At 39.6% G+C, this 12,100-nt stretch overlaps 2 protein-coding genes across 5 annotated transcripts; one reads left to right on the forward strand and one right to left on the reverse strand.

The window, feature by feature from the left end:
- Window positions 1-3,226: 3,226 nt before the first annotated feature.
- PUS3 (pseudouridine synthase 3) lies at window positions 3,227-11,451 on the reverse strand. 4 transcript variants are annotated; one of them, XM_054592674.1, is made up of 6 exons: window positions 11,243-11,451; window positions 10,107-10,183; window positions 5,697-6,117; window positions 5,015-5,580; window positions 3,968-4,158; window positions 3,227-3,828 (listed from the first exon to the last, which is right to left on the reverse strand). In XM_054592674.1, exons 3-6 carry the CDS (start codon window positions 6,069-6,071, stop codon window positions 3,518-3,520), a joined length of 1,443 nt encoding a protein of 480 aa, XP_054448649.1. In that variant the 5' UTR covers window positions 6,072-6,117; window positions 10,107-10,183; window positions 11,243-11,451; the 3' UTR covers window positions 3,227-3,517. The 4 variants fall into 4 exon arrangements, with proteins under 4 accessions (XP_054448649.1, XP_054448650.1, XP_054448651.1 ...); XM_054592675.1 differs by having other exon boundaries at window positions 10,107-10,236; XM_054592676.1 differs by lacking the exon at window positions 10,107-10,183.
- On the forward strand, window positions 6,632-9,408 carry HYLS1 (HYLS1 centriolar and ciliogenesis associated). Its single transcript, XM_054592678.1, has 2 exons — window positions 6,632-6,750; window positions 8,369-9,408. Exons 1-2 carry the CDS (start codon window positions 6,737-6,739, stop codon window positions 9,297-9,299), a joined length of 945 nt encoding a protein of 314 aa, XP_054448653.1. The 5' UTR covers window positions 6,632-6,736; the 3' UTR covers window positions 9,300-9,408.
- Window positions 11,452-12,100: the final 649 nt, after the last annotated feature.

A 12,100-nucleotide genomic window follows, 5' to 3' on the forward strand; every position in this document is an offset into this window, starting at 1 on the left:
GGTAGTGTTATTTGTAGGTATATTTGGTTGCATTCTTATCCAGTTTGTCCCCTTAGGATAATTTTTGGAAGTGGATGATGGCTTAGAATTTATGGTACAATTTAAATTCATAATGATTCATAATGTCGAAATGCCCTCTAGAAAAATTGATACCCCCTCTCTCCACCCCACCCACACACATACAGGACGAGAGGTTGCTTATTTCTCCACACACTGACCAGCACTAGGTACTGAAAATTTTTACCAATCTAGAAGGATGTGTTAATGTTTTTATTTGCACTATTAATGAGACTAAGCATCATTTTCTATGTTTATTTTTATTTCTTTGGTAAATCATGTCTTTTCCTTATTTTGTGGCTGTACCTTTTTTTTAGCTAAGAGGAATTTGAATTAGTGATTTTGAATCTGGTACAGTATCTCCCCCAGATGTGTTTAAATTTGTTGTCTCTTTTGATTAGTGTTCCTTTTTAGGGTATTTTTTCCCTATTGTTTTGTTCTAATACTGTGGTTCTTTAAGTGGCTGTTTACCTCCCTGGAGGTAGAGGAATTTAACTCTGTGTAGGCACTGACCCCACCTACCCCTTCCACCCTTGAAATCCTTTTCACTTGGGATACCAGCTAAACGTGGGACAGCAAACCACTTAGGATTTTTGAACAGAAGGTACTGTAGGGTGTTTGGTTAATACTGTCTATAATTATTTACAAAATAAAAGGGGTTCTAACCTCTATGTGAAAGTTTTATCCTAAGTAAAGAGAAAAGATTATCAGGTCTTTGTATTAGGAAGTGTTTCTTTTTAATACAAAAAAACTGACAGTTACCTATGGACCTTACTAAAGTTCAGAATTTATTTGCAACACCTACCCTCATGTGTTCAAAAAAGAATGGGAGCGTGCTATAATTAAAATATAAAGTAATATGTATATGGGAATCACTGTATAGCAGTGATTTTCAACCCAAGAGCCACAGCACAGGAATTTTTTTTTTTTTTTTTTTTTAGAGAGAAGGAGAGGGAAACATTGATCAGTTGCCTCTCACACACCCCCCAGTTGGGGGCCTGGCCCACAACCCAGGCATGTGCCTTGACTGGGAATCAAACCAGTAACCTCCTGGTTCACAGTCCAGTGCTCCGTCCACTGAGCCACTCCAGACAGGGCACAAGAATTTTTAAAACATGCAATACCCGACTAGTCAGGGACATTGACCTCTGTACCCTTAGATTGTCAAATACAAGAAAGACAACAGCCAACACAGTAGTTGTCTGGTGTGACAGAATCAAAATTATACTTGTTGTCAGATCAGCAAAACTCTATTTTTTGGTGTGCTGCAGAATTTTAGTAATTAGTTCTGTGCTCTGAGATGAAAAAGTTTGAAAATTGCTGTTAGAGAACACAAAGTCTGTTCGGCGTTAGTGTTGGAATCCCCCCCCCCCCCCCGTCCAGTCTTGTTCCATTTCTGCCCCCACTTTGTCCTCTGCTCATCTTTTAGCAGGTAGGTTTGTATCGCATGACCATCGAAAAGCTCCATTGGTTTATATATATTTATTGATACATAAAAATCTCATTTAAAGTTCAAAACCTATTGAAATAATTCCTTCCATTTTACAGTGAGGAAAGATCGAAGCCCTACTTTACTTCTAACATTTATTCTCCACCATGGCTCAGGCACTTTGGAATTTATGCAAACGTTACCTCACATAGCTGCAAGTGATTCTGCAGAGTTAAACTTTAGGACTTCTTACTTGCTTCTTCTATGATGGTTGTCCTGAGTTTCTTCCTATGGTTAACTACTAAAAATAATGTCACTAAAATCTTACCCTAGATTTGATAGTATAACCTAGTTAAACTTGAAAGGATTTAAGACCTGAGACCCTGATCCCCTCCTCTTTGCTTCTGTAGACTCTTCCCCAGTATGACTTTTTAGTTAGTGCTCTTTGTTCCATGCATCATTTCTTTAGAGTTGATTTTTAAGTCAGGAGTGATTTTTTTTTTTTAATTTTTCAATTACAGTTGACATCCAATATAATTTTATATTCATTCAGGTGTACAGCATAGTGGTTAGACAATTATGTAATTTACAAAGTGATCCACCTGATAATAGTGCACACCTGTTACCACATACAGTTATTACAGTTTTATTGTCTGCACTCATTGTATTCTTGAGACTATTTTGTAGTCTCTTAATCCCTTCACCTTTTTCACCCAGTCCCCGCAACACATTTCCATCTGGCAACCCTTAGTTTGTTCTCTGCATCCGTGAGTCTGTTTGTTATTTATTTTGTCTTTTAGATATAAGTGAAATCACCTAGTATTTGCTTTTCTCTGTTTGACTTATGTCACTTAGCACAGTATTATTCTCCAGGTCCATCCATGGCCTGTTTCAGATGTGCTTTAAATTTGAAAGCCTACTTTTGAACCTCATGTTCATTCACCCGAAGTCCTGTTGACCCTTTCTTAATCTCAAATTCATGTACTTCTATTCCCCTTACTACAAATCTAATCTAGGCCATCATTTCCTTGGTGACTCCAACGGCCTCCTGTTTGGTCCCACTGTCTGGCCCTCTTCCAGTCTACAGTACACACAGAGAAGTTCTGGCTTTTTTTTTCCCAAAGGTGCCTCAAGATAAAAATCTAAATCTTTTTAGGAAGGCCTACGAGGCTCCACAGGCCTGGCCCTTGCTCACCTTTCTAAACTATGCTGCTGTCACTCTCAACCCACACCACTGTACTTGCAGTTACCTGACTGTAAATATGGTCATTTTTCGCTCTTTATTTGAACTGCATCTTTGCCTTAACCACATTAACCCTGCTTCTTTTTCTGCACTTCACCCGGCTCCCCCTCGTTCTGTAGATTGAGCTTGGGCAGCTTTATGACAGCTCGCCCTAAATCGCCAGGCCAGGAGTTGGGGAACGGCATGGGCTGTGGGCTTAGTGTTTTCACATGTGTAAAAGGCTGGAGAACAGATAGGCAGCAGAGACCCTTTGTGGCTCACAGCACTAAACTGATAAGCTTTTTAAGAGATGCTGTGCCTCATTAGGTCACTGTCACGTGGTATTGTGCCTGGCACTACACCAATTTATCAAATTTAACTGACTAAATTTCGTTTTTTTAACTGGCTCTAGAAAAGAAGACACTCAGGCAGTACTCTTTATGCAAGTTCACACGGGCAGGGAACATCTCATTTGCTTTTAAAAAGGACAACACAACAGATTAGACAACACTTGCAGGCAGGCTTTAATACATTCGAACACGAGGCACAGGTTTCCAGGTGCATGTGAATAATCTCCATTGCACATTTGCTTTTTGCTTCTTCCATCCATTTGGACAGGAACAAGAGAATGATCTGCTTTTCAAGCAAGAACTTCCTTAAATGAGGCCTGTGATCTTTCTGGTTTTCCATTTTTTTAAACAACTGATCATCTGAATTCTAGGACTCACTGAAGTAAATATTATATTTACTTTCTACCCCACTATCATTAGCTAGTTGTTGCCTTCTAGATCCTGGTGAGTTTTTTGGGGTTAAATGATGCTTTTAATTTCTGCATCAACACAGACTCTCTTTGTTGGTTTCTCTAAAATAGTATTTTCTTCCTCTACTGTGTCATTACATTCCCTTTTGGCATTTGTTTCTGTCTCATTAAATAAACGTGGGTACTCGATGCGTCCCCTACGTACACAATGCTGAATCCGGGATTCCAATCCTTGGCACTTAGGACGATCCATTAGGGGCTTATATGTGCGCATTTTCACTCCTTCTACAAAGGCACTGGTGTGCTTTACGACAGGGGGCTTAACATTTCTCCATTCTATCACTCCTTCCGTCTCTGTTCCTATAATATACACAGTCAGTCATTACATGGATACTTTACCACCATAGAATCACCTCCAAACATTATATATGTCTACCCCATAACCCTGTATAACTTTGGTTCTGGTAAATAATTTTATCCTTGGATTTCCCTGTCATACCTGTCCCACAGGGTACTGCAACAGAGTCCAGTCCTTGCAGCATACTGTACAACATGTGAGTCTTAACAGCTTGATTAGCCCATTGTTGTTGTAGGTGGGTAATATTGAACTGCTGAACCTCCCGGTCGTAAATCCACTTGACATTTTCAAACTTACAGTCATACAAGACTAGAGGAAATTCTACAGCCATACTAGGGAGAAAGAGAGATAAAACAGTATGAGAATACACAGCAGCCATCCAGTAGTTCTGGAAAAACGGGGTTAGTTGGGTTAAAAGAAGGGGGGAAACTTTGTCAATATTAAGTATCTAACAGATAAGAAAATACAACACTATCCCTAACCTTGCACAACATTATCACTAAAAAAAAAAAAGGGCGGGGGGAGGGCAACAAACTGTCAGCTGTTAGGCTTGATCTATATTAGGGTAAATTTCAGTGGTAACAAGTCACCTAGAAGTGAGTTGACTTGCCTCCACCATATGGCTATACAATTAAAAACAGCTAATGGTGTTTTTCCAAACTTTTGTGTAGTATGAAGTAAAAACTTACATATTTCATTGCTTAGGAATAAATTACTGGTCTGAGCTCAGCCTGCTCTCAAAAGGAAAGTCGACTATTTTTCCTACCTTTCCTACCATTTCCGAAACTGAAAATTAGGAAAAAATCCAAAGTACAGTACCATGACTATTCCATAAAACAAAGGGAACAAGCTTTAATATGAATAGTTTGAATGATCACTGTTTAACTTCAGCAGAACCTAACAATACCTCAACATAAATCCAAGGGGAAAAAATGTAGAAAAGAATGTGCTTTTATTTAAGGGGTCTGGGCCAAACACCCATTTCTTACTACTAGGATAGAAGTGTGAGAAGAAAAATCCAAAGACACTGCTCCCTCCCATGTGTTCATAACCTTTTGCAAGTTAGAGGAAAAGCTTCATGAAGATTCAGTAACTTAGTTATTTAGACAATTGTAGGGAGAGAAAGACTTGTTAGAATATATTTTAGAATAACCTAAAAAAAGCTGTTTTGTTATTTTAAAAATTTACCTATATTGAGGTTTCTGGGGATTCTTCTCTATGTTTAGCAGCTCATCGATAATCTCTGGCTTCTCCATTCCTTGGCCAATTAGAAAAAGGATAGCCATCATACAGCGGACTTGATGGTAAAGGAACGCCTGGCCAGTCACTTCAAACTGACATAACTGGAAAGGTTCCTGCCATCTCTCCTCAACCCGGCTCTGGCCCACTAGATTTACCTGAGCAGACAGAATAGTCCTCTGAAAATTAATCACTCCATTAGCTACATCCATTTTACATAAGTTCCTAAAGTCATGTGTGCCAACATACTTTTGAGCTGCACAGTTCATGGCTACAATGTCTAAATCAGCACGAGGGAAAAAATAGCGGTATGTCCGCTCAAGACAGCTGAACCGGGCACTGAAGCCAGGTTCCACTGGGGCCCAGGCCAACACACGGATGTCTGGAGGGAGCACCCGATTGAGGATGTGAGTGTAACGGATCTCTTTAGCAGCATCGTCGGCTCCATCTTTTAAGTTAAAATCCTCTGAATCCCTGTCCTTTGGAAAGTGAGACCGAAGGTCAAGAGAAATCACCTGTGGAATTAGAGAAAGATACTGTGTTAAGAGATACACATAGTCTGAATCCCCAGCATGGACACCTAGAACATACTGGTGTTGCTTGCTTTGAGAAACAGTATAGTGACCCTTACCTGCCCAAAGGCACTAACACCTTTGTCTGTTCGCCCACACCGGTGGTAGTTGGATGTCTGTCTGCTTTCCACTAGTCGAGTCTTGGTTAGAGCCTCAAACAGCTTCTCCTCAATTGTATTGTTTGTGTTGTCCTGACTGGCAAAGCCCTGATATCCCCAGCCCAGATAGGCTATCTTTAGGGCTACATGCCTTCGACCGTGGGCACTGAAATCAAATGCACGCTTAGCCTTTCCAGCTCCTGAAGAACTTTCTCTAATATTTGAGTCCTTGATGTTGGCCTGTTCTTTTTTAAGTCTTTGTACCTCCTGCTCTAGTTCTTGTATTCTTTTTAGGAGTTTGTCAGTCTGGATTCTGTCTATGTCATTTTCAGCCATGATAAGACAACCCCAGGAATAAATGAATCATATGGGTCCTTGCCACCTGAAAAGAGAGTAAAAGGATTCAGCGCTGGTTCCTTTGATCATGTCAGTAGCTTCCCATTATATTCAAATAGTATTTAAGATTTAACTTAATGCCTTAAGCTGACTTTTGCACCTGTCCAGGGATACAAGCATTACTTTAATTGTTATGGGTTGACCATCCACAGATACTATTCTTTTCCATCCTCTGTGGCCAGTTCAGAGGGGAGAAGGAAAGTAGTATCAAAAATATTCAGCTAGCATTGTTAAGGTTTAAATAGAATTTAGAAAAATTGACTGTAGATTTCATGTCTGTCTTGTTCATTTGCTGAGATGATTAAGGAGTGACGTTACTGATATTTTTTTCCCTTAAAATATTTCCTTTTGACTTCTCATTATGTTTGTTCAATCTTTCCAATCAAGATATGTTGGTACAGAATATATATGTTTACTCTAAGTGTCTGTTGCTTTCCAGTCTCTCAGATAAAATTTGTGGCTTGTATGTTCTATCATCTAATACTCAGTTCTGTCTTAAAGGTGGTACAATAGAAGCTAGTCTGATTGAAGAAATTTGCTGATGATTGTACTCTATATTCGAAGTAGAACCCGGAGTCAAGATTTTCCCATTTTAAGCAACTTTGATGGCAGAAAGAAGGTAACTAAACAGCATTATCTTTTTTTAAAGTCAAATTTAATGCATGTTCTGAAAGAAGTTCTCTGTACCTCTAGCACTTAGAAAAGTTAGTTTAGATGATGTAATTTAAATATCAGTGTTGAAATTCCTGGCATATATCAATAATCTGAGGACAACTGTATTACATCCTTAAAAATGGTACCAGACAACCTATGACTGATGATTAGTAACAGGAGATCATTTGGACATTTGTTCTAAGGTTGACGATGTTGTCTAAGTCTAGGTAACTCATTTAGTTTTTTGCCCTTTGAGTTTCTATATTTATGATAAATTAAAATTTCACTCTGAAACATGAAACTATAAAAGTACTAGAAGAATACATGAAATAACTTTCTTAAAATCTTAGAGTGATAAAGGCATTTCTAAGGAAAACACCACAGAAACCCAGAAACTAGAGAAAACCAAAAGTGTGACTACCCAAAAATAAAGATTCCATCAGTAAAAAAATAAAGTCAGAAGAAAAAAATTAATGATGGTAAATGGCTAACTTTAACTTCCTTAATATATAAGTATTTCATGAATATATAAACCAATTTTAATAGTTCAAATTTTAAAAAGTTCAACAACCTGACAGGTAAGTAGGAAAACAAGTATTTTATACAAAGAGGAGGGGATAAAAGCTTATAAATATATTAAAATATGCTCAATTTTATTCAGTTTAAATAAATGCCAAATTTGATGAGAACTTTTTTTTTTTTTAAACAAACTAATTGCAAAGACTAGGAAGTTTGATAGTGCACCACCCTGGAAGAGGAATGGAGAAAGAAGCTCTATAACACACTATTAATACAACTTCTTTAGAGGGCATTGGTAACAGCTATCAAAATTGAGTACACACATTCCTTTGACCCAACTATTCCACTTCTAGAAATTTAACATACACATATGCTCGCACAGGTATATAAAAATTCCTAAGATACTCACTGTAATTTTTTTTTTTTTTAAGCAAAAGACTGTAACCCTAAAGTCAGTCAGTCTTGGGGTAGCTGAAAAATTATGGTACATTCACACACTAGAATTCTATGTAACTTCCTAGCTGTGTAACCTTGGGCTAAGTTATTTCATCTCTATATGCCTCATGTTACTCATCTGTGAAAAGGAGGTAATTAGAGTACTTATCCCACAGTTGTGAGAATCACATGAATTAATGAATGTAAAGCACATAGAACAATACTGGATACATGAAGTGTCCTTCTAAGCACAAACTCCATAATGTACACTAAGTATTATGCCCCATGTCATGTAGTCTCAAGCTTTCCTTATGTCAGAACTTACCTATCCTGCCTTAGGAGTTACTAAAGGCGGCAAGAAGTACTAGGCAGTAGAAAGCAGGAATGAATAAGAAGAGAGTGGAAATGAAAGCAGGTAGTAGCTTTCCCAGAACTGAGTTAATGCACCCCCCCCAAAAAAAACCCCATTCCTATACTATCTATATTTTATTATATAACTGTTGTAGTTATGATTGCATTAGCCATTCTATCTTCATTTCACTGCTATGAAATAATAGACAAGAGGGGAAAAAACAATTTATGAGCTGGGAATTTATAATTAGAAAACTGATGAGTGTTTTTTCTTGCAGAAGGTCCTACAGTGTAGGGGAAGCAATGGAAGAACTCATGGGACCTAGTGGACAAAAATGGGCCAATATGGATCCAGAAGAACGAATGTTAGCAGCTGCTACAGCCTTTACCCAAATCTGTGCGGGGCAGGGTGAGGGAGATGTCAGGAGACAAGCCCAGTCTACCCAATATGATCCCTACAGCAAAGCTTCAGTAACCCCAGGAAGGAGACCTGCTCTTCCCGTGCAACTGCAGTACCCACACGCAGAAAGTAATGTCACTCCAGAAACGGTCTCAGAGGCCTCCCAAAGACTCCGAAAGCCAGTGATGAAGAGAAAGGTGCTCCGTAGGAAGCCGGATGGGGAAGTATTAGTGACAGATGAGTCAATTATCAGCGAATCAGAGTCTGGTACAGAAAGTAATATGGATCTCTGGGACTTAAGACAAAGGTTGATGAACCTGCAGTTCCAGAAAGACAGGGAATCCCCTGTTGATATTTCAGAAAAATTTAATCTACCACATGAATACCAAGGAATTTCTCAAGATCAGCTTGCTTGCTATCTACAAAGAGAAGGAATGGGCCCTCCAGCTTATGAACAAGACCTGATCGTTGCCAGCCGACCCAAGTCCTTTATTCTCCCAAGGCTGGACCAGTTAAGTCGAAACCGGGGCAAGGTAGACCGGGTAGCCCGCTACTTTGAGTACAAACGAGACTGGGACTCAATGCGGTTACCTGGTGAGGATCACAGGAAGGAATTACGCTGGGGTATCCGAGAACAGATGCTTTGTCAGAGAGCAGAACCCCAATCCAAGCCTCAGCACATATATGTTCCAAACAATTATTTAGTACCAACTGAGAAGAAGAGATCTGCCCTTCGTTGGGGTATTCGTTGTGACCTCGCAAATGGCGTCATGCCCAGGAAGCTTCCCTTTCCTCTTTCTCCTTCTTAAGGCTTTTAAAAAAACCTGCCTCTCCTTTCTCATGATTGATACAACATGGTACTCTATATCTTTCCTTTTGTTTAAGTGGAAACAACTAATGTGAAAGCCCAAGAGAAGCCATGCCAGAGGAAGAAAAATAGACCTGGTCTTTCTGCTTGTCAGAATAGTAAGCAAAATCAGCTGGCACTATTTCTGTTCTATACTCTTTTTACCTTTGGCCAGTGTGAGTTGCTGTTTTTACTAGTGTGTTTTTAAAGTTGCTGGGCGTTCAGTTTATCCATTAAAGAATTTTGGATATTGTGGACTTGCCCTTATTTGTACTTAAATATTTCCCAAAGTAAGATGATCTCCAACCCGAGTTAGGATTTCGCTTCCAACTGTACTCCCCATCGTATTCTCACCCCCTAAATGATGAGAGCCAAGGGCCGGGGGCGGGGGGGGGGCGCGCAAAACCTGCTCTTGACACACTCAAACCTACGGGAAAGAAGAAAGATCACATCACAGCTACCCTTCATTAGTGAATCCAGATAACTTTTTTTAATAGATGCTCCACAACAGCACTCTGTGACATACAGAATTCTAGCCCATTTGGTTTCAAAATTATTTAAATATATTGCCCTCCAGTTGTTACTTCTAGAATACCATGCTTTTTATCATTTGCTCTAGGTTGTCTTAGAAAATTATGCCTATCACTTGAAGGGCATTCCCGTTCTGCAACAGAACTTCAAACTGCTCACATCTGGAACCGGATGCCAGCATAAATACCAAAATGAATCTGGCCAATTTGAGTACAGACCAAACCCTAATTCTGTTTACCTTAAATTGGATCTCCTTGTTCTTGATTCTAATCCAGTGAGGTACATCTACAGACTGAAGGTTGTCAGTTTTAACATCTGAAGACGGAAGAGTGATAGCAGAAATAGTTTGCTCTTTCAAAGAAAAACAGCTGTGTGACATAAAAAGGAATAACCTTGACCTGTCTGCTAAAATACATTTTCTCCATAATATTTAGGCTATATCATTCATTCACCCAGTTCCACTGCTAGGAATTTATCACTGAAATAAAACAATCAGTGACATATATATGTATAGGATGTACTAATGGCAAACAAAAACTGCAAATTATACAATAGGTGACTAAATAGAACATTTGTCATTAGAAATTAGGAAGCTAATGGAAAAATGCAAATTGAGTGAAACACATAGGCTGCAAACTGCAGTATGGTATCAGTCCTACATCCATACACACAAAGCACAAGGGAAGATCAAAACACTGGGAAGTGGAATTAAAGGTAGTTTTTATTTTTTTTTTTTAAAGTTAAAAAGTCACATGACATTTTTGCATGCAAATTACAGTAAAACGCTCCAATGGTTTATATGTATTTCAAAGCTCAGTATTAACCAAATCAGAAAATTTCCAAAGTGATTAGTTCAACCCCTTATTTAACCAAATAACCCGTCCAAAGGGTTTAAGCGTGGGGTAGTAAGATTTGTGGCAAAAAAAGGACTTGAGCCCAAGACTCCTGAGTTAGTGCAGTGCTTTCCCCTGCACGTCATACCCTTCTCAGGGAGGAGTACAGTGGTTCCCAAGCGGAAGGAGGCCGCCGAGTTACGGCAAAGAGGGTATTCGTGCGTGCGCCAAGCATCGCCGGTTAACATGGTCACAGCCGTCACTAGTTTCAACACATTTTTAAAAGTTCAAACGGTGTTAGTCTCGCAAATATTAGTAACTACTGGAGTTGTAGAAAGGGCATTCCCATGATAAATTTTATTTTAAACCAATGAGGAATGGAGAGCTAATACAACAGGATCAGAAAACACGAACCTATGATCAGTAACATTGGAAAGCAATCCCCCAAACGAAAAATGTCGCCACGCCTTCCTCCCACACCACAACCTACTGGAATCCCGTCCTTTACTAGTATTTAATTTTATGGGCAAACAATTCTCACCTAGGGAGCAGAGCCTTCACAGTCCAAGGGCCCTCTAAGAATCCTCCTGCTGCGAGTTTCCGCCAGGAGCTCCAAGAGGTACTAAACACAAACACAGGTTCTTAAAGCGAGATCCCACTCCCACATACTGGCAACTTTCCTGAAAAGGCCAAAGTATGAAAAGGAGGCTGGGAATGGAAAAACGTCCAACATTTGTCCATTTGTCCGTTCCTCTTTATAAAATCCAGAAAAAAAACCCACTAATGAAACCCCACACTTAGCTTCCGGTCGTCCGCCAGGCGGCTTTTCGCGAGACAGGAAGCTGTCAGTTTGCGTCTCCCAGGCGCGCTCGGGGACTCATGGGAGTTGTAGTCCAACTTTGTGGTAAATGCCGTTCCAAGAGCGTGGCGATCAGGCTCGTGTTTTCCAGTCTGGCCACCGTTTCTCCACCTAATCTTGGCGCGGTACAAGAGTAAACAGATAAATTCTAATGCGCTAACATAATAAGTAACTTCAAAGGTCTGCCACCCTTATATGAAAACTAAGATTAAAGAACTTGGCTGGATTTTATACCTATTTAAATTTGTAGAACGCTAACACTGAGAGACAATTTTTTTTTTTTTTTACTACTGGAACTCGCATGTAAGAGCTGAAAAGGACTATCGTAACCTCAAAACAAACGATTAAGGAGCCTGCGAGTGACTAACAGTTCGGAGTCTGGCTTCAGTACCACGGAGAGAGCATGACTAGATCTTTGTAGGTTTTTCTAGAGACTGATCCAAATTTCAAGCTTCCAGTTAGAAAAACTGTGTGGGGTGTGTGTGTGTGTGTTTGTGTGTGTGTGTGTGTGTTGGGGGGGGGTGGGATCCAGTTCCTTAG

The sequence above is a fragment of the Pteronotus mesoamericanus genome, unplaced genomic scaffold, assembly GCF_021234165.1.
Source record: "Pteronotus mesoamericanus isolate MK-2021 breed Mesoamerican mustached bat unplaced genomic scaffold, CSHL_Meso_final scaffold_371, whole genome shotgun sequence".
NCBI classification, from domain to species: Eukaryota; Metazoa; Chordata; class Mammalia; order Chiroptera; family Mormoopidae; genus Pteronotus; species Pteronotus mesoamericanus.

Coding starts and splice junctions, on each gene's coding strand:
- PUS3 (XM_054592676.1), bottom strand. CDS start 6,071: ATGGCTGAAAATGACATAGACAGAATCCAGACTGACAAACTCCTAAAA. Junction 4,159..5,014: donor CCCCAGAAACCTCAATATAG/GTAAATTTTTAA, acceptor CTTTCTCCCTAG/TATGGCTGTAGAATTTCCTC. Junction 3,829..3,967: donor TGCAGTACCCTGTGGGACAG/GTATGACAGGGA, acceptor TGTATATTATAG/GAACAGAGACGGAAGGAGTG.